The sequence below is a fragment of the Microtus pennsylvanicus genome, chromosome 1 (assembly GCF_037038515.1).
Source record: "Microtus pennsylvanicus isolate mMicPen1 chromosome 1, mMicPen1.hap1, whole genome shotgun sequence".
NCBI lineage: Eukaryota > Metazoa > Chordata > Mammalia > Rodentia > Cricetidae > Microtus > Microtus pennsylvanicus.
This window is the reverse complement of record NC_134579.1, coordinates 71,820,833-71,839,051: the sequence shown is the minus strand read 5'-3', so window position 1 is coordinate 71,839,051 and position 18,219 is coordinate 71,820,833. Positions and strand designations below refer to the sequence as shown.

The 18,219-nt window shown below is 44.5% G+C and overlaps 1 protein-coding gene across 6 annotated transcripts in view; it reads right to left on the bottom strand.

Moving 5' to 3' along the window:
* Dgkg (diacylglycerol kinase gamma) overlaps window positions 1–18,219 on the bottom strand; it is a 207,806-nt gene that overhangs the window by 154,658 nt on the left and 34,929 nt on the right. For all 6 annotated transcript variants that reach the window (XM_075967989.1, XM_075967983.1, XM_075968007.1 and 3 more), the window contains exon 2: window positions 7,018–7,328. In XM_075967989.1, coding sequence (XP_075824104.1) covers window positions 7,018–7,084 — 67 coding nt within the window. In that variant the 5' untranslated portion in view covers window positions 7,085–7,328. The remainder of the gene's footprint in view (window positions 1–7,017; window positions 7,329–18,219) is intronic.

Below are 18,219 nucleotides of genomic sequence, written 5' to 3'. Positions count from 1 at the left end.
CTCAACCAGGTTGACCTTGAACTCACAGAGATCCACCTGCCTCTACCTCTCGAGTGCTGGGATTAAGGGTGTGTGTTACCATGCCTTTTCCTTTTTTGATATATCTGAGTAATTACATCATGGCTGTCAGCTTTACCCAGTAGATGAACACTAAGTCAGAAGACTGAACCTTTGAAACTCTAGAACTGTGGTTCTGAAGTCTGGCTGCATGTTAGTGTCAACTGGGCGACTCCCATCCGGGCTAAAATCCGCTCTCAAACTCTATTAAGGCAACATCTATTGGGAATCTCAGCAAATAAGACAATGGAAAGCTTTCTGGTGGATTAAAATGTGAGCTGTGCTGAGGATCACTGCTCTGCCATCTGGTAATATTCTTCCAAGCAAAGACTACCTTAAGAAGTAGTTGCTCTTGTTCGATAATTATTTAAAATTTTTTTAAAAAAGCTCACAACTGTGACGAGTCTGAAGTTAGTATGCCAGGTAATTTCCATTGTTTAAGTGACCAGTACCAAAGAACTCCATGCAACAGGTCAAATTATTCAGCTGTTTGGCAAAGCTGGGCCAATATAATATATATATTATACAATATATATTGTATAAATGCAGATTGGCTGGACCACAAGCAGACCGATCCTCTCCGAGTCAGGTGTGAGGAAGGTTCCCTGTTGGAAGGAGGTCGCTTGTTTGTTCTCGAATGCTCAGCCCCGAAATAACCACACAGAAACTGTATTAATTAAATCACTGCTTGGTCCATTAGCTCTAGCTTCTTATTGACTAACTCTTACATATTAATTTAACCCATTTATATTAATCTGTGTATCGCCACATGACTGTGGCTTACAGGCTAAAATTCTGGTGTCTGTCTCTGGTGGGACTACATGGCTTCTTTCCTAAACTCAGCCTTCCTTCTCCCAGCATTCAGTTTAGTTTTCTCTACCTATATACCCTATCAGGCCAATCCAGCTTCTTTATTTAACCAATGGTATTCATAGCATACAGAGGGGACTCCCACATCAGCTCCCCTCGGTGTGAGGACACTAGCTGTTACAACTGCTCTAGAAAAACTCTTAATCCATGATTATCCCTTATGTTTTGTGAGCCAGGAACCCAAACTAAACATCTGTTCCTAGCACTTAAAAAAAATTAAAGCCTACTTATAAAAAAAAAGGGAATTGGTTTTGTTCACAGAGCATTTGCCACATGGGTGTGGGGCAGGGATGCTCTCTGTGAGAGCAAGCTGATCAATCAGAGACTTGTGTTGACAGCAGAACATCAGCCCCACTATTTAAATCAGAACTGCGAAGTTTATAGGCTATCTTCTAGTTGTGAACACAATTGTTAAACTTGGGAGTGACCATGAATGAACACTTCAAAAGTCAATCTGAAAACTCATATACAGAAATGAAATTTGAAGGTGCCAAACTTCCCATTCCTCGGAGATCCCTAGAAGTTTTTTGAATTGCACTGAGCACAGGAATTGCCTGGGATCTGGGGTAAATTTGGATTTTCATTCTGTAGATTTGGACCAAGGCCCATGATGACACCAATTACAGTCATGTTGGATGATGTCGCTTTGGGTAAACAAGCCTCAAGCAATACTCCTGTTGATGGGCTAACAGCTCAGGGTCACCTCTCATAAATCAAAAGAGACCATGAGGTGGAGGCCAGGCAGGTGTATTTTATACACTGAAATGACTGTAGATGATTCCCAATGGAGGATTGGTAGAGTCAAGGGGCACCAGAAGGTGGCTGGGATGTACAGATAAACCATGTAACTCTTCCCAGGCACCAAAGATGCATGAATAAGCCAAACAACCAGAGCAGTACTTTCTGCAGGGGCTGGAGGAGAGAGGATGATGTTACCATAGAAATCCCAGGGCCAGGAGCCCACACAGTCTCTTCAGTGAGGAAGAATCAGACCATGGAGTAGGATGGGAGATGCGTAGAGAAGCCCAGGGGTAGTCACCGATTTACTTGTATACACACATTCTCCCAACTGTACCTCCTTACCTGCTCACAGCTTGTTCCCAGCATGCAGCCCATAGACAAGATGTTTAATAAAAGCTTATTGAAGGAATGAAGACTAGAAAAGGGATCAGTTGGGATGGTCATGCCTGTCCCTTGTGTCCTATATTCTGGGGGGGAAGTGATGGGTCAGTGGTTCAACTTGGGTTGCATGTTGGAATCATATGGAGTGTTTAGGAAATACTGATGAGTGGGTCCCACACCTACAGATTATGATCAAGTGGCCCTCGGCCTTGGCAGGAAACATTGCAGATTATTTTTTTATACTGTGTGAAGATGTGTCACTGTAATTGGTTTAATAAAAAGCTAGATGGCCAATAGCTAGGCAGGAAGTATAGGCGGGACTTCCAGACAGAGAGAGCTCTGGGAAGAAGACAGGGGAAGTTGCTAGACAGATGTTGAGGAAGCAGGATGGGCAGTATAAAGAGCCACCTAAAAGAATGTAGATTAAAAGATATGGGTTAATTTAAATTATAAGAGCTAATGGAACAAGCCTAACCTAAGTTCAATCTTCCATAATTAATAAGAAGTCTCCATGTTATTATTTGGGAGCTGGTGGTCCTGATGAAAAAGTTCATCTACATTTGAACAGCTGTGTAGAAGATTTAAGGTTACTAAAACTCCAAGTGGCATTGTTCCAAAGAGATTTCTCCCTAGTCACACACTCTGTGAGGCTGTGTAGGCAGATTCCTAATTCTCACGGAGGGAGAAGAGGCTGAGCTTAATGAGATGTAGGTGGAAAGATATCCAGCGGGCATCTCCCTTCTAAGCTGGAAGGGACTAAATAGGCTTTCTGCAGGGCGGGACTGCATAAGCATTTGCAGCCATGCCCTGCTGGCTAGCAATACAGACAGCAGGTTACTGCTGATGCCTATTGAGGCCTTACGCTGTCCTACAACTCTAGCCTGCACATGTTCTCTGACGCCACGAGAAACACGGAAAAGTTTGGAACTGTACCTGCAGCTTGGAGTCACACACTTTGTTGTGATCTAACTCTAACAAAACACACTTTCTAAGAGCACAGTGGATGGGTTCACTGTCTTCAAATGTACTCAACTTTTTTGTTCTGATTAAATTGATACCAATCTCTCTCTCTCTCTCTCTCTCTCTCTCTCTCTCTCTCTCTCTCTCTCTCTCTCTCTCTCTTCTCTCTATCTAATCTATCTATCACCTATCTATCCTATATTGGATTGAATACCTCTAAAAGACATTTTTATTTAATTTCTTGAAGCTTAACTGAAACAAATGAAACCGGCATTTCATTTGCTTCTTCATTACACCACGGCAGGTGATATTCCATTCTGGCCTGAAATCAACTCCGTAGCCCAAAGTGGCTTCCATCTTGCCATCTTTCTGCTGCTATTTCCTGAGAGCTAGGACTACAGTTTGCTTTTATTTTATAATAAAAATTTCTTACCACCACATTAGCTTCTCGATAAACATCCTTTTCTGTTGCCTTACCGTCAAGTATAGACATACGTTCATGTGTGACTGATTATGGCATAGACTTGAATCACTGTCCTAGGAGCAGCTTTAAGAGAGCTTCTCCTATCAAAGGCCTCCAGAGAAGGTGCACATTTATGTAAGACGAGTGGAGCACACCTCCTCCCTAGCCCCCAAAGATCCCAGTTCTTGGGCTGTGTCCTTCATCATTTTGCTATTGTAAGGCTCCTGTTTATGTGGTTTTGGAAGAGTTGGTTGCTATGGCAATGCGATCTTACTGAACACCAGAATGCACCTAAAATTGGTGGAAGCGACTTTCTCAAGGTTTCCTCTAAGGATTAATCATTTTCCGAGAATTTAATCTTTTTTTCCCCCTTTCCTGTTTGCACAGCATTACTGGAGCACTCAGTCCGGCATTCTGTGCTCGGATCCACAGGTGTGCATCAACATTCCCCACCCGCCCTGGGCTCTTTTTAAGCTGGTTATTCTTCTAGTTCTCCTGTCTTCTGACCCTTTGTCCTCCTTGAAGGAGGACATGCCCTAAACTTCTCTCTACCCCCTTCTACCTCCTACCACTCTAATCTTTAATGTGTCTTTATTCTTTCATCCCCCCCCCCCCCGTTGTTGTTTCTATAGGACTCTCAGGTCAGACCGTAACCTAACCCTGAGTTCTACTCAGACCTCTATGTGCTGGAATCTCTCCCAGGAGAATTCTGGCAAGGGATTCTGGTTCTTTCTCCAACTCCTCCCATACTCCATAAGACTCTCAGCCTGTGCCTAAGTGTGAGATTGTACAAGGACATCCCACCTGGGTAGGACTGAACCTCGCAAGACCAACTCAGCCTTCGTAACACCTGTCACATGGAGATGTCATTGTTTGAGTCCCATCTCTTCCCTGGTGAAGACAGGAAGTGCATCCCCCTCTTCGTTGGTTCCTAAGAGCCTGGCACACACAGATGGGTAAGCGAGTGTGCCATTGTTACCTTGACCCTCACCATCCCAAACTGTCTCCACCAACCCTGAGGTGCCCCATTTGCTACATTCAGAGCTCAGTGTTGAGGGACCTCTATTTACTTCCTTTTGCTCTATGTATGTGGATAACATTTTCATCATACTTCCCCCAAACTGGCTTGAATTCCTCCCTTTAATCTTATTCCTTGATTCAGACTAGATTTTATCCCAACCAAGACCCTGACTCATGGCCTGGCAGCTTCCTGATGTGAGCTGCTCTATAGACAGCCTCCAGATTCACAGCTCTGTAGCTCACCAACTTGGCCTAAGGCCCACACGTTGACAGCCGGCTTGATGTGAGTTCTGCCCCTCCTTATCCTTCTGCTCTTTCTCCTGATCCAGTCCAGATCTCTGCCTAACTCTCTGCTCACCTTGTCCCTCTGGACCCTCTGACTTGGCTTAGAGTTCACTCCACTAGATCTTCTCCTGTGGCTTCAGTGTGGTTCCCTACTTATGCGTTGAGAGCCTTAGACTCTCAACATGTGACCTTAGAGGGCTATTGTAGATCTAAGCAGTTAAGATGAGGTCATGCTGGAGTGGGATGGATCCAGTTCATTAACACTGTATCCTTATAAAAGCGAGAAATTTGGACACACACACGCTCATACATACACATGCCATGGGAGGAGCCTGGGGGAGAACCCAGCTAGCAACAAGCTGTGGGCACAAGCCCAGGAGAGGCCATTCTTTCTAGCCCACAGAAAAGCCAACTTGCCAAAGTCTTGGTTTTGGACTTGGGGCCTCCACAGCTGTGAGCCAACCGATTTCTGTTATCTAATCACCCACACTGTGTTACACTGTGTTCCAGATGGCTACCATACTTCTTTCCTCTCTTTCAGCTCCTGGGGCCTTTATGTGCCTTGTTAGCCAGAGGTTCGAGGGCGCGTTGTGTTTCTGAGTCTTTGAGCTGTACTCTACTTGTGTCTCGAGCACAGATCAGACTGCTTAACAGGACTCTGCACCCCACAGGACAGGCCCTGTTTTTGTGCTGCTTTTCATCTCTAGTGCAGGCTGAGATAGATTGAATTTACCCTTGTTCTCTGTCAACACTGCATAATTTCTGTAAACCCAGTGAGGTTAGAAGGGGTTCCAGAACACCAGCAGCAAGACTGGCCAGTACACCATGGGCTCCCATCGGTCTTGGGGATGGATGAAGCCACACATCATTAGACCGGAATAAGAACTCAGGGTATGTCCACTCGTGTGTGTGTGTGTGTGCACGCACACACATGTATGCAGCTGTATATGCATACATATATGTGTGCACATGGAGGCCTGAAGTCAATATCAGGTATCTTCCCCAGTCACTCTCCACATTCCTCCCTTTTTTTTTTAATTTGAGTCTGTCCCTGAACCTGGTGCTTTCTGGTTCATCCAGACTGGCTGGCCAATGGGTTGCAGAGATCGCCCTCTCTCTCTTCCCAGAGCTAGGATTACAGGTGTCTGCCACAGCACCTGAGTTTCCCTTCTTGCCTTTTTCACACAGATGCTGGGGATCTAAACTCAGGTCCTCGTACCAGCTGCAGGTACCTTACCCACCAAGTCATCCCCCAGGTCCTGGTCCATTCCTCTCATTATACCAAGAAGGATGTGGAGGCTTAGGGGTGGTAAGATGTGACATCACAGGGGAGGATGTAGAGGCTCAAGGGTGGTAAGATGTGATGTCACAGGGGTGAGAGGAGGATGTGGAGGCTCAGGAGTGGTAAGCTGTGACATCACAGGGGAGAATGTGGAGCCTACGGGGTCGTAGGCTGTGACATCATAGGGGAGGATGTGGAGGCTAAGGGGTCATAAGCTGTGACATCACAGGGGAGGATGCGAGGTTCAAGGGTGGTAAACTGTGACGTCACAGGGGAGGATGTAGAGGCTCCGGGGTGGTAAGCTGTGACGTCATAGGGGAGAATGTGGAGTCTCAGGGGTGGTAAGCTGTGACATCACAGGGGAGGATTGGAGGCTCAGGGGTGATAGGCTGTGACGTCACAGGGAAGGATGTGGAGGCTCAGGGGTGGTAAGCTGTGACATCAGGTGAAATCCTGGGCCTTTCCAGAACAAAATCGAGGGAATTACATGTTAGAACTCAGTCTCTGATTTCAAAACACATGAATGGATTGACGTGAGTGACCGTGGGGCACCCTTACCATGCACCTGTTGTCCTTTAGAACTGTAGTTTAGGGGTAATTGGCCCAAGAAAACACTAGGATCTTGTTAAGAGGACCACACAGGCTGGGAAGGAAGGTGCAGGACTCAGCCAATCACAGCTATGGGTTGTGAAGGGCTGGCTGAGCGCACTGGGGGCTTTAAAGCCGGCCTTCTTTTCCCCAGTGTGCACTCCAAATTCTGTAGTGAGTGTGGATTATTCACAAGAGCTTAGGAGGGATTGTGTTTTTATACTGAAAGCCCTAATTCTGTGTTTATCAAGTGACTGTAGCTGCTGAGCCTCTTCTCCAGGGCTCCGCAATAACTCCGCCCCCAGGAACTCATCTCCCAGAAGAGGAAAAGCCTCACCCCGCGCGCGCGTCTGTGAATGGCAGCACTTACATTCAGCATATTTCTGGAGTTGGTCAAATTCTTCTGAGGAGAGAGAGACCCATCGTCCTTCACTCATCTTTCAGCTGAGTGTGATTGCCCGAGGCCACGGGTGGAGCTCTGTTCACCAGGGAGAAGCCGAGGCCCAGCTCAGGGCCTGGCTCATTGCAGATAGGCGGTGGATCAGGCCTTCCGAAGACGTCTGGGCACTCAAGTGTTGATGACAGTGGTGGATTGCTCTTGGCAGCTGACAGAGACTTCTGCTACTCCTCGGGCAACATCGTCATGCTGTAGCCCAGGCCAATCCCGAATCCTGGCAATTCCTGAATGAAAGTAGACAAGCCATTGTGAATAAGATGCTGGGGGTGGCAGGGGGGGAGGGAGGGGGTGGATCCCAATGTAGTCTCTGTTGAAGTAGGCAATGATTCACTGTTTCTTGAGAGTGTAGTCTACCTTCAGGGAGGGCCGAGAAGGAAACAAAAGACAGCACATGGCAGCCCCGCTCCACTGTCCCATTGAATGGCGAGGGGAACCTGGCCCATGTGATAGGCTGGCCATACTTCTCATACTGGGGCTATTAGGTCCAAGAGGCACAAAATGAAAATGCTTCCAGCTGTTAGATGCCCCCAGAATCCTCCTGCAGCTGGCTTGAAAGGGGAGCCTTCCACCTTCGTTGATGTCCAGTATACAGCTTCTAACTGCACACCGGTGGCCACTGTGGAAATTCAAATCAGCCCCAGGCTAGCCGCTTGTTGTACAGGAGCAGCTCTCAGTGGCACTAAGAGGCTTTTAGGGGAGGTCCTGTCAGCCTCGAGGTACGGGTTCTGGAGCAAAGGGAGATGGGGGACAAGGACACTGAGGCCTTTTCCTTTGAACCTTTTGCAGCCCAGTAGGTTTCACTAAGTCAGTTTATGAGTGACAAAATCAACACGGTGGGCCGGGAGCAGCATCTAAAGAATGAGACAGATTAGGGTGTAAAGGGAGAATGTCGGAAACACAAGTGTTCTCACGGCAGAAAGTTACATCTCATGAGACGTTTCTTTAAGTTATACCCACATGTGCACACTGCACATATCGGACTATTTTATTCTGGGTCAAGGATAGAAACAAGTTGGAAAACCTTCGGTGTGATGGAAGGGTATGGAAAGAAACTGGTTCTGATATTACGAAAGGATAAAGCTGAGGGCTAATGCTGTATGGTCTACTCCGGGGCTAACTTCAAGGCCAGTCTGAGGAGGCCCAAGTGTGTTAGCAATACAGGAAGGAGGTCCCAAAAGGGATACACATGTAAGATTCCCTACTGTAATGTGTAGGCATGGCTGGTGCAGGCCTGCTCTGGAGGGCCGAACTATCCCACCAGACTGACAGTCTACCACCATAAGAAAGAACGGTGGTGTGAGGTGGCCAGGGGCTGAGCTGCCTGCATCTCTGGACTCATTCACAGTGATCCCTCTTTTCTAATAAGGCAGTCTGGATTCATTTTCAACATCTGCTCCTCTGAAGGTCACAAATTCAAAACTCACAGGTCTTTCCCAATCCCTCTGAGCTCTGTTCTCTTGGGGTACATCCTGTTTCCTGGCAGCAAACCCTCATCTCGAATCTCACGTCTTCCTGAGAGCTGCTGCCTTTAGACTCCTTCATCTCCCTTTGCCAGCTCGGAGCACTGTTGTCTCTCCTCAGCCTGCCTCCATTCCCTACGGAACTCTATTCCTGCATGGCTTCAGGGACTCCCTAGCACTGAGCCCATCCGCGGTCTAGATCTCAATGTCCAGAGATGTTCAGATCCTGTACTGGGCTATGACTCCTCAACCATCTCTTAGATATTCCGAATTCCCTCCAGCCAGCACCTGCCAGTGCCTTCCTCCTGCTTCTCAGCCATACTGCCATCACTCCGAAGAGTCAGGGAGCAGGCCACAGGCTGAGGCCCAGTCTCAACTCTCCACCTTCCCTCCTGTTCAATCCAGCCAGCAGTCTGGGCTGTGCTGTCTGTCCTATGCTCCCTCCTCCCTACCACAGTCTTCTCCGGAACCCAGGGCCTGTCATTTCTTCCTGCTGCTCCTCCCCTAGCCAATGATTGCTCTCTTTCCTCTGCTTTGCTCTTGCCCATGGCCGGCCAGATCACAGCTCTCCGGCTAATAAAATCCTTCAGGGTGTTCAATTGCCTACACACGAATCTTTCCTGGGACCTCTGGAGGCTCTAGTCCCCGATGGACAGTCAAAAGCAAGCAATGGCTTTTAAAATCCTGCTAGTGAGCTGAACAATTACCACCACTTCCTTTAAAACAGGCTCATTTGATACTGTGTCATGTGCTTTAACACGTGACCTAATCTAGTACTCATATTGCATGTATGTTAAGGACAGTTATGTTCATGCTACATAGACTGAATATCCAGTGGTGGTCCCGAGAGATTACAGTGGAACTCAAACAGTCTAGCTTTCATATTGCATTAGCTCAACTCACCACACACTTATCTGTAGTGAAGACTGTAAAGAAATAATCTACCACGTGTCAGTCATAGGCAAGCACAGCCCACACAGGCATGCACATAACACTCTGTGAACAGAAACGAGAATGGCTGTGTTCTAGGGCGGGCACTTAAGAAACCGACCCGTGCCATCCAGCTCTGGGTCTGCACAGTGATGGGATCATCTAAGATCTGAGTTCTCAGAACTGGTCCCCATAACACATGACTGTGTTGCTGTCTCTATTTAATAGATGAGGAAAAGGAAGCTAAGTGCTTAGTAAATCGGGTGAAAACAAACCAAACAAAAAGCAGGAACCACCAACGCGTTTGCTGAAGAATGCTTCTGGAAGCCTTATGTGGTAGGCCCTGCCTACGATCCCAGGATCCAGAGGCTAAGGCAGGAGTGTGAGGTTAAAACCTGCCTCAAACAACACAAAACAGAAAACGGACCAATGCCCTGTGACTTCGTTACTCTGCACGCCTCCGAAGCCCAGCATGCTAAGAGGACTCAGAGCCACACAGCAACTTAGAACGATGCTGACTGCAAGATCAGAAGGCAGTGACCAGGTGATGGTGGTGCCATGCCTTTAGTCCCAGCACTCAGGCACATCTCTGTGAGTTTGAGGCCAGCGTGATCTGCAAGAGCTGCTTCCAGGATAGTCTCCAAAGCTACAGAGAAAAGGTACCCTGAAAATCCAAAAACCAAAACCAAAAACAAACAGACAAAAAAACAGAAGGCAAGGCTCTTGAGTTCTGGGTTCTGCCTCTTATTGATTATTTGACAATTTTCTAGATGATTTTCTCAATTCTGGAATTTTTTTCCTGTTTGAAAAGGATACAACTGGGAAAATGTATCAGATGTTATGATTGGGTCAATATACATATAAGTCCTCTTCCTCCAATACAATTCCTGCAATGCAGCCATATTCAACAAAAACGACTGTTCTCAACATCTGATATGAAAGGTGGGGTGAATGCTGGGGGAGGGAAGGGTTAACTGGGGAGGGCTCAGCAGGAGACAGCATTTGCTGCGAGTCCTGAGGATGAACTGGAAGGAGAGAACCAACACTCAGCTGCCCTCATGGCTTCCACCCACGCAATACACATAATCAACAACAAAAAAAATAATAAAAGGAAGTTTGAATGGAGGTATCTTTCATAGCGAATAATACTGTTCCCAGAAGTCACCGGTTATTAGGGAGTAGCCAGTGCCAGGTGTAGGATGCCACTTCATTATGCATTACTGGTCAGGGAGGCCACAGGAGCCCCCAAGACAATTTAGGTCATTGTTGTCCCTCTCGGTTGCCTGCCAAAACTAGATAGTAACGTCCCATTTCTGAAGTCACCACGTACTTTGGTTGCAGGACATAAAGAAAGCAATCTAGAATTGAGTCAGTGGTGTGTGTCAGTCAGTCTGTCTGTGCATTGCTTTTGTTGGTTAATAAATAAAGCTCTTTCGGTCAGTGACTTAGCAGAATAGGGCAAGGTGGGAGTTCCAAGCAGAGAGAGGAGGAGAGAGTAGGGGGAGTAGAGGGAAGCCGTGTAGCCAACACAGGAGACAGACGCTCTGCCAGAGCCCAAACTTTGCCAGTAGGCCATGACCTCGTGGTGATCCACAGATTAATAGAGATGGGTTAATTTAAGATATAAGAGCTAGCTAGAAATACACCTAAGCTATTGGTCAAACAGTATTGCAAATAATATAGTTTTTGTGTGATTATTTTGGAAGTCTGGACATCCGGGAAATAAACAAGCAGCCTCTGACTACAAGCCAGGAGCATCTTCTCTGTTGGAGAGCGTCCATAGTGCCAGTAGGTGCTATGCAAGCCTCTATGGGAGAATTGTCACCAAATGTTCTACCTTCTTGTGGACTACACAAACACCATGGTGGGCAAGATGTGCCCAACGATACAAGAGTGGCACAATTAGTATGGACAGAAGTAACACGTCCTGAATGGATTTTAGGACTGCTCCACAAGAGAAAATTCATGCCCAGGATTATAAACCTGGTCAAAAGCCCATGCTGGGAAGATCCCATTTTCTAGTTGGGAACCTCTCTCTGTGGTTTTGTTGAATTACCATGTTGTCCAACTACCTTCTAAATATTTATGTTTATAGCCATAAGTCAGTGCTAGGTGAAGGGACTATTGGCAGTTAATGTCTGCTGGGGGAGCAAGAGCCGTTTTCTTCATTGGTGTCTTTCCTGGCACGTTGCCCATGCTCCAGGAACTAACCCTTCACCTTTGTCATTCAAGCAAGTCACAGAAAGTAGTCATGAAAGTAAGAGGGAGACTTGTTGGCACGCAGGGCATCAAAGGACATAAGGAGAGATACTACAGGGTAATCTGATCAAACTGCATTGTGTAAAGGTGTGAAATTGTCAGTGAAAAAAATATATATGAATGAAAGGTTTTCACTCTGTTTCAGACACAGCGCTTAGCAAGATGGCCTAAGGGTCAGCTGACAGCAGCTGGGAGAAGGTTCCACGTGTGCCTCAGGTTTCTGAACTTGATCTCATCCTGCTCCAGGTTACTGTAATCTGGTAACTACTCATCAAAATTTTATTCATTGGTTTCAGTGCCCGGCAGTGACTCTTGACTAGATGATTATGAGGATAATGGTTTTATAATTTAATCATTCATTTTATATTAATCAAGAGTAGGAAGAGCCTTCCCCAATTATTTGTCATCATCTATAGCAGCAGATGTAGGAATTTATTTATATCAGTGCACACAGTGTTTACATATACTATATAGTAATATATACCCCAGTATATATTCTTATGAATAAATTACTATATAAATACATTTCTCTAAGTAGTAAATGATTATATATTAAGTCAAAATGCACAATGAATTAGAATATAATAATTTTAGTTATAGTCATAGGTTCTTATTTCACTCCTTGGGTTCTTTTGTTTGGATTCTCAGATTGTCCCAGATCTGAACAGTAGAAGCTCATTCCAAGTGGTTTCTGTTTTGTAAACATATATCTGCATTATTTGGGTACACTTTTAGTTTCTGGTGCTATTAAACTTTTCTAGTTCATCTTGATTTCATCAGTCCTACTTCTCCATGGAGCCTGACTCCTTTACATGAAGGACATTTGAAGGGGAGGTTTGGACAGTAAGTATGTTCACTGAGGTGTGTCATAGTTTCTTGGTTGTATCAAAGGCAGAGCTAGTAAATACTTGCAGGTCTGCCTATTTGTCTGTCTGTCTTGGGTATTTTGTTTTTTAATCATCTTGAGACAAGTTATAAGTTATCCGGAAAGGTAATCTCCATTCCCCACCAGATTGGCCAGCAGACAGGCCTGTGGGGGCATTTTCTTGATTAATAATTGATGAGGGAGGGCTTAGCTCATTGTAGGCTGTATTGCCCCTGGGCTGAAGGTCCTAGGTTTTATAGGAAAGCCCAAACCGTGGGAAGCAAGCCAGTAATCAGCTCTCCTCCATAACCTCTGCTTCAGTTCCTGACTCCAGGTTCCTGCTTTGAGTTCCTTGCCTGACTTCCTCAAGTGATGAAGAGGGACCCAAAAGTTGTAAGATGAAATAACCCTTTCCTTCCCAGGATGCTTTTGGTCATGGTGTTTCATCATAGCAACAGAAACCCCGACTAAGACAGAAATTGGGACTGGATTTATGGGGTATCTGACCTTGGTGTTTTTGGGATTTGGAACTTTGACATGGAAAAGTCACTGAGGAGTGTCCAGGGCTTAATGAGTTATTGCGGGAACGTGGAAGATAGGAATGTGGAAAGAGATGAAGATGATTTAGGCAAGGCTTGTGAAGATCCAGAGGGAAGCAAGACTCTATCAAAGTCATTCATGTGCTTTAAAAAAAATCTTAATTTTGTCTTATGTGTTTATGTGTTTTGCCTGCATGTATGTCTGTGCACCCTGTACATTCAGTGCCCAGGGAGGCCAGGAGAGGCCATTGGATGTAACTGTAATGGTGTTATGAGCTGCCATATGGGTGCTGGGTCTTCTGGAAGAGAAACCAATGCTCTGAACTGCTGAGCCATCTCTCCAGTCCCTTGTGAGATATTTTGAAGTAAGAATGTGTGGTTTTGCTCAGTCAGAGTTGAAGAATCAGCTGTGATGGACAAGAAGCCAGCACGACTGAAGTAAAATCTTTGCTTCAGTGGAAGAATTGATAACTCGCTAGCTGGGGCTGAGAAATCAGCTGTGGTTAAGAAGAGATCAGTATCATTAAGGAGGAATCTTCTGGGAATATTTCCCCAGGAACAGCACACAGACACTGTGGCACAAGGTAGCCATGGCTGTATCTCATCCTGGCAGCCAAACTTGGCAATGTGTTAGAATGAGACAGGTCACGGAGCAGCTGAGGCTTGGTGCTGTGTGGTAGGGCTGGAGTCCCTCAAGAGAGGCCAAGAGAGACCATTGGTGAAGGTGTAGCCTCAAATGCAGTGGAAATCCCAGACTACTGGAGATGCTAGTTCTGTAGAATGACTGCCAAGGATGGCATCAGCTATGGAGTGGAACAGATTTGAGCCTGAGAAAAGCTATGTTTTATTGAGCTATACATTTTCCCCCACTCCCCCTCCTTCCTTCCGTCTCCCCTTCTAACCTCTCTCCTGCCCACCACGCTCCCAATTTACTCAATAGATCTTGTCTTTTTCTTCTTCATAAGTGGATCCTTAGGGTCCTCTTTGTTGTCTAGGTTCTCTGGGGTTGTGGACTGTAGGAGGGTTATCCTTTGCTTCATGTCTAATATCTGCTAATAAGTGAGTATGTACTATATTCGTCTTTCTGGGTCTGGGTTACCTCACTTGGTATGGTTTTTTTTCTAGTATTTTCTTATTAGGTACCAAATACCAAAATTAAATTAAGACCAGATAAGCAAATTAAATAGGCTTATAAACTCCAAGGAAATAGAAACAGTCATCAAAAATCTTCTAACAAAAGTCCAGGGCCAGATGGTTTCAGTGCAAAATTCTACAAGAACTACAGTGAAGAACTAATACCAATACTCCTCAAGTTGTTCCATAAAACTGAAACAGAAGGAACATTGCCAAACTCTTTTTACAAAACTACAATTACCCTGATACCCAAGCCACACAAGACACAACTAAGAAAAAGAATTACAGACCAATCTCCTTCATGAACATTGATGCAAAAATACTCAGTAAAATACTGGCAAATAAAATCCAAGAACGCATCAGAAAAATCATCCACCATGACCAAGTAGGCTTCATCCCAGAGAAGCAGGGATGGTTCAACATACGAAAATCTATTAATGCAATCCACCATATAAGCAAACTGAAAGAAAAAACTACATGACCATCTCATTAGATGCTAAAAGAACCTTTGACAAAATTCAACACCCCTATATAATAAAGGTCTTGGAGAGAACAAGGAACATACATAAACATATTAAAGGCAATTTACAGAAGGCCAACAGCCAGCATCAAACTAAATGGAGAGAAACTCAAAGTGATCCCACTGAAATCAGGAACAAGACAAGATTGTCCACTCTCTCCATAACTACTCAACATAGTATTTGAAGTTCTAGCTAGAGCAATAAGACAACAAAAGGAGATCAAGGGGATACAAATCGGAAAGGAAGAAGTTAAACTTTCACTATTGGCTGATGATATGATAGCATACATAAGCGACCCCAAAAATTCTACCAGGGAACTCCTACAACTGATAAAAAACCTTCAGTAATGTAGCAGGACACAAGAATAACTAAAAAGAAACCATCTGTATATCATCCCCTATATACAGATGATAAATAGGCCGAGAAAGAAATCAGAGAAACATCACCCTTTATAATAGCCACAAATAATATAAAATATCTTGGGGTAACTTTAACCAAACAAGTAAAAGACCTGTATGACAAGAACCTTAAATCTTTGAAAAAAGAAAGTGAAGAAGACATCAGAAAAATGACCTCCCATGTATTTGGATAGGTAGGATTAATATAGTAAAAAATGGCAATCTTACCAAAAACAATCTACAGATTCAATGCAATAGACATCAAAAGCCCAGCAAAATTCTTCACAGATCTCGAAAGTACCCAGCTTCATATGGAAAACCAAAAAACCTAGGATAGCCAAAACAATCCTGTAAATAAAGGAACTTCTGGGGGCATCACTATCCCTGACTTCAAACTCTACTACAGAATAATGAAAAACAGCTTGGTATTGGCATAAAAACAGACAAGAGGAACAATTGAATGGAATCAAAGACTTGGCTATCAATCCACACAGCTATGAATACCTGATTTTTGACAAAGAAACTAAAATTATACATGGAAAAAAAGAAAGCATCTTCAACAAATGTTGCTGGCATAACTGGATGTCGACCTGTAGAAGAATGAAAATAGATCCTTATCTATTGCCATGCACAAAACTCAAGTCCAAATCAAAGATCTCAACATAAAACCAACCACACTGAACCTCATAGAAGAGAAAGTGAAAAGCAGCCTTGAACGCATTGGCACAGGAGACCATTTTCTAAATATAACCCCAGTAGTACAATCACTGAGAGCAACGATTAGTAAATGGGACCTCCTGAAACTGAGAAACTTCTGTAAAGCAAAGGACATGGTCAAGACAAAATGGCAGCCTACAGAATGGGAAAAAAATCTTCACCAACCCCACATCTGACACAGGATTGATTTCCAAAATATACAAAGAACTCAAGAAGCTAGACACCAAAATACCAAATAATCCGATTTAAAAAGGGGGTATAGATCTAAACAGGGAACTCTCAATAGATGCATTTCAAATGGCTGAAAGACACTCCAGAAAATGATCAACATCTTTTGTAGGTTTTATTTTGCACAAGAGAACAATTGCAAGGTGCCTTATATCCCACATTATAAATCATTTGCATGTTGTTTTTACATAAGAGTGTATTCCATGAATGGCCCGAGATCTCTTCACAAAGAGCCTCCTCTTTTAGGACCTGTATGACTGCAATACTCTAGCATAGTCTTGCCTAAAACTCTTTAGAGGGTCTTTAACTTCAGGACAAAGAACCAGCTTTGGAGTTCCAGAAGTTTCTTCACCTATGAGAGAAGCTCCTTGATCCTTTCATCTGTATGTTCCAGGCAAATTCACTTTCTGTTACTCCCTGCCCTAGCGAAATACCAATCATGCAATTGTATCCCCTAACAAGTGTTAGTGACTGACAGACCAGTCAGGACTTTCTTTGCTATTCTTGAAACACCTTTTAATTACATTTTTCCCACAGCAGATCAGTACCCACCTGCCCAATCAGTCCCAGATTAAAAGGCCACTTAATCTCTAGAGTTTCTTTAAAAAGCCTTTTCATCTAATTTGCCTGCTCTCCCAGCTGTGTTCCATGGACCACTGTGTTTCTATATTTCGGAGGCTCAAGGGTTTGTATGGAGACACATAGCCAAACAGCTAGTTATCAGCCAGGCTGCATACAGAGCAGTGCAGACATGCGCAGAGAATTACAGGACTGTATTCTCTGTATGCTGTGAATACCATTGGTTAATAAAGAAGCTGTATGGGGACTGTGATAGGGTAGAACAGAGCTAGACAGGGAAAACTAAACCAAATGCTGTGCGAAAGGGGTGGAGTCAAGGAGAAGCCATGCAGCCACTTTCAGAGACAGACAGGCTGGAGTGAGCCTCGTGGTAAAACATAAAATACTGGAAATGGGTCAACACTATATATAAGAGCTAGCTATATATAAGAGCTAGCTAGCAAGTGATTGGCCAAGCAGTGATTTAAATAATATAGTTTCTGTGTGATTATTTCAGGGAGTCTGGGCAAACGGGAAAACTAACAAGCGGCTTCCTACAAAAACTTTATTACAGGACTGGGTGGGACAGAAACATTATACTACAGAAGGAGGCTCACAGGTTTGGATGAGTCCTGAAGGAGCCAATGCCCTGTGTGAGGTGAAGACAAGCTTGTTGTAATAACAAGTGTTCATGTTCTTGCTCTTATTGCTCCATTACAGCTCAGAACCGTGCTGCGCAGTGAGAGGTGCATCCCTGTTTGTTCTTCATTTCTATTGGGGAAAGTTCGGCCCAGAGACACGGCTTGACTCTCGGATGGGTCCCACAGGATGGCACCCCCTGCCTTCTGCCCTGTGATAGGCGATCACTAGTTCATAATGGGCAACTTTTTCTCCATCAGTTCACATTCCTCTGTCAGCACCAACCCAATAATTTTTCATCGAGGCTGTTTTCTCTGTAAGCAGTCTTCCCTGACAGAATAAAATTTAGTAGCATTTTCTAAATAAAACTCAGATTGGATACTGTCTGACTTGGAAGGGAGTAATATTTTATGTCATTGAAGCTATACCGCTTTGAGCAATTGTTTCAGCTCCCTAGGCCTCGGTTTCCTTGTCTATAAAACGAGGGGGTGGAAATAATGGTTTCTAACTCATATTCCAGCTCTGCAATTTTGTAACTGGTTCAAACTCTATTTGTTCTGTACAGATGTCAGCATGGGATTTATAAGTCAAAAGGAGACGGCAATTCAGTGTGTGTTGAATTGTACCTCAGGTCTTTCTATTCATTCGAATGAATCAGCCATACCCAGTTACTCAGGAACAAACACCTCCTCATCTCTCTTTCACTCTCCTAAAAACATCACTGCATGAAGATGACATCGCTTCGGGGGAGTTCACTTATGTGCATCTGATGACTTAAAATGAAGCCACAATGAGCCCATTTTTATAAGGAAAAAATGATTAGAGAGATAAACATTTTTCTCTCAGACTTGGGACAAGGCCGCATTT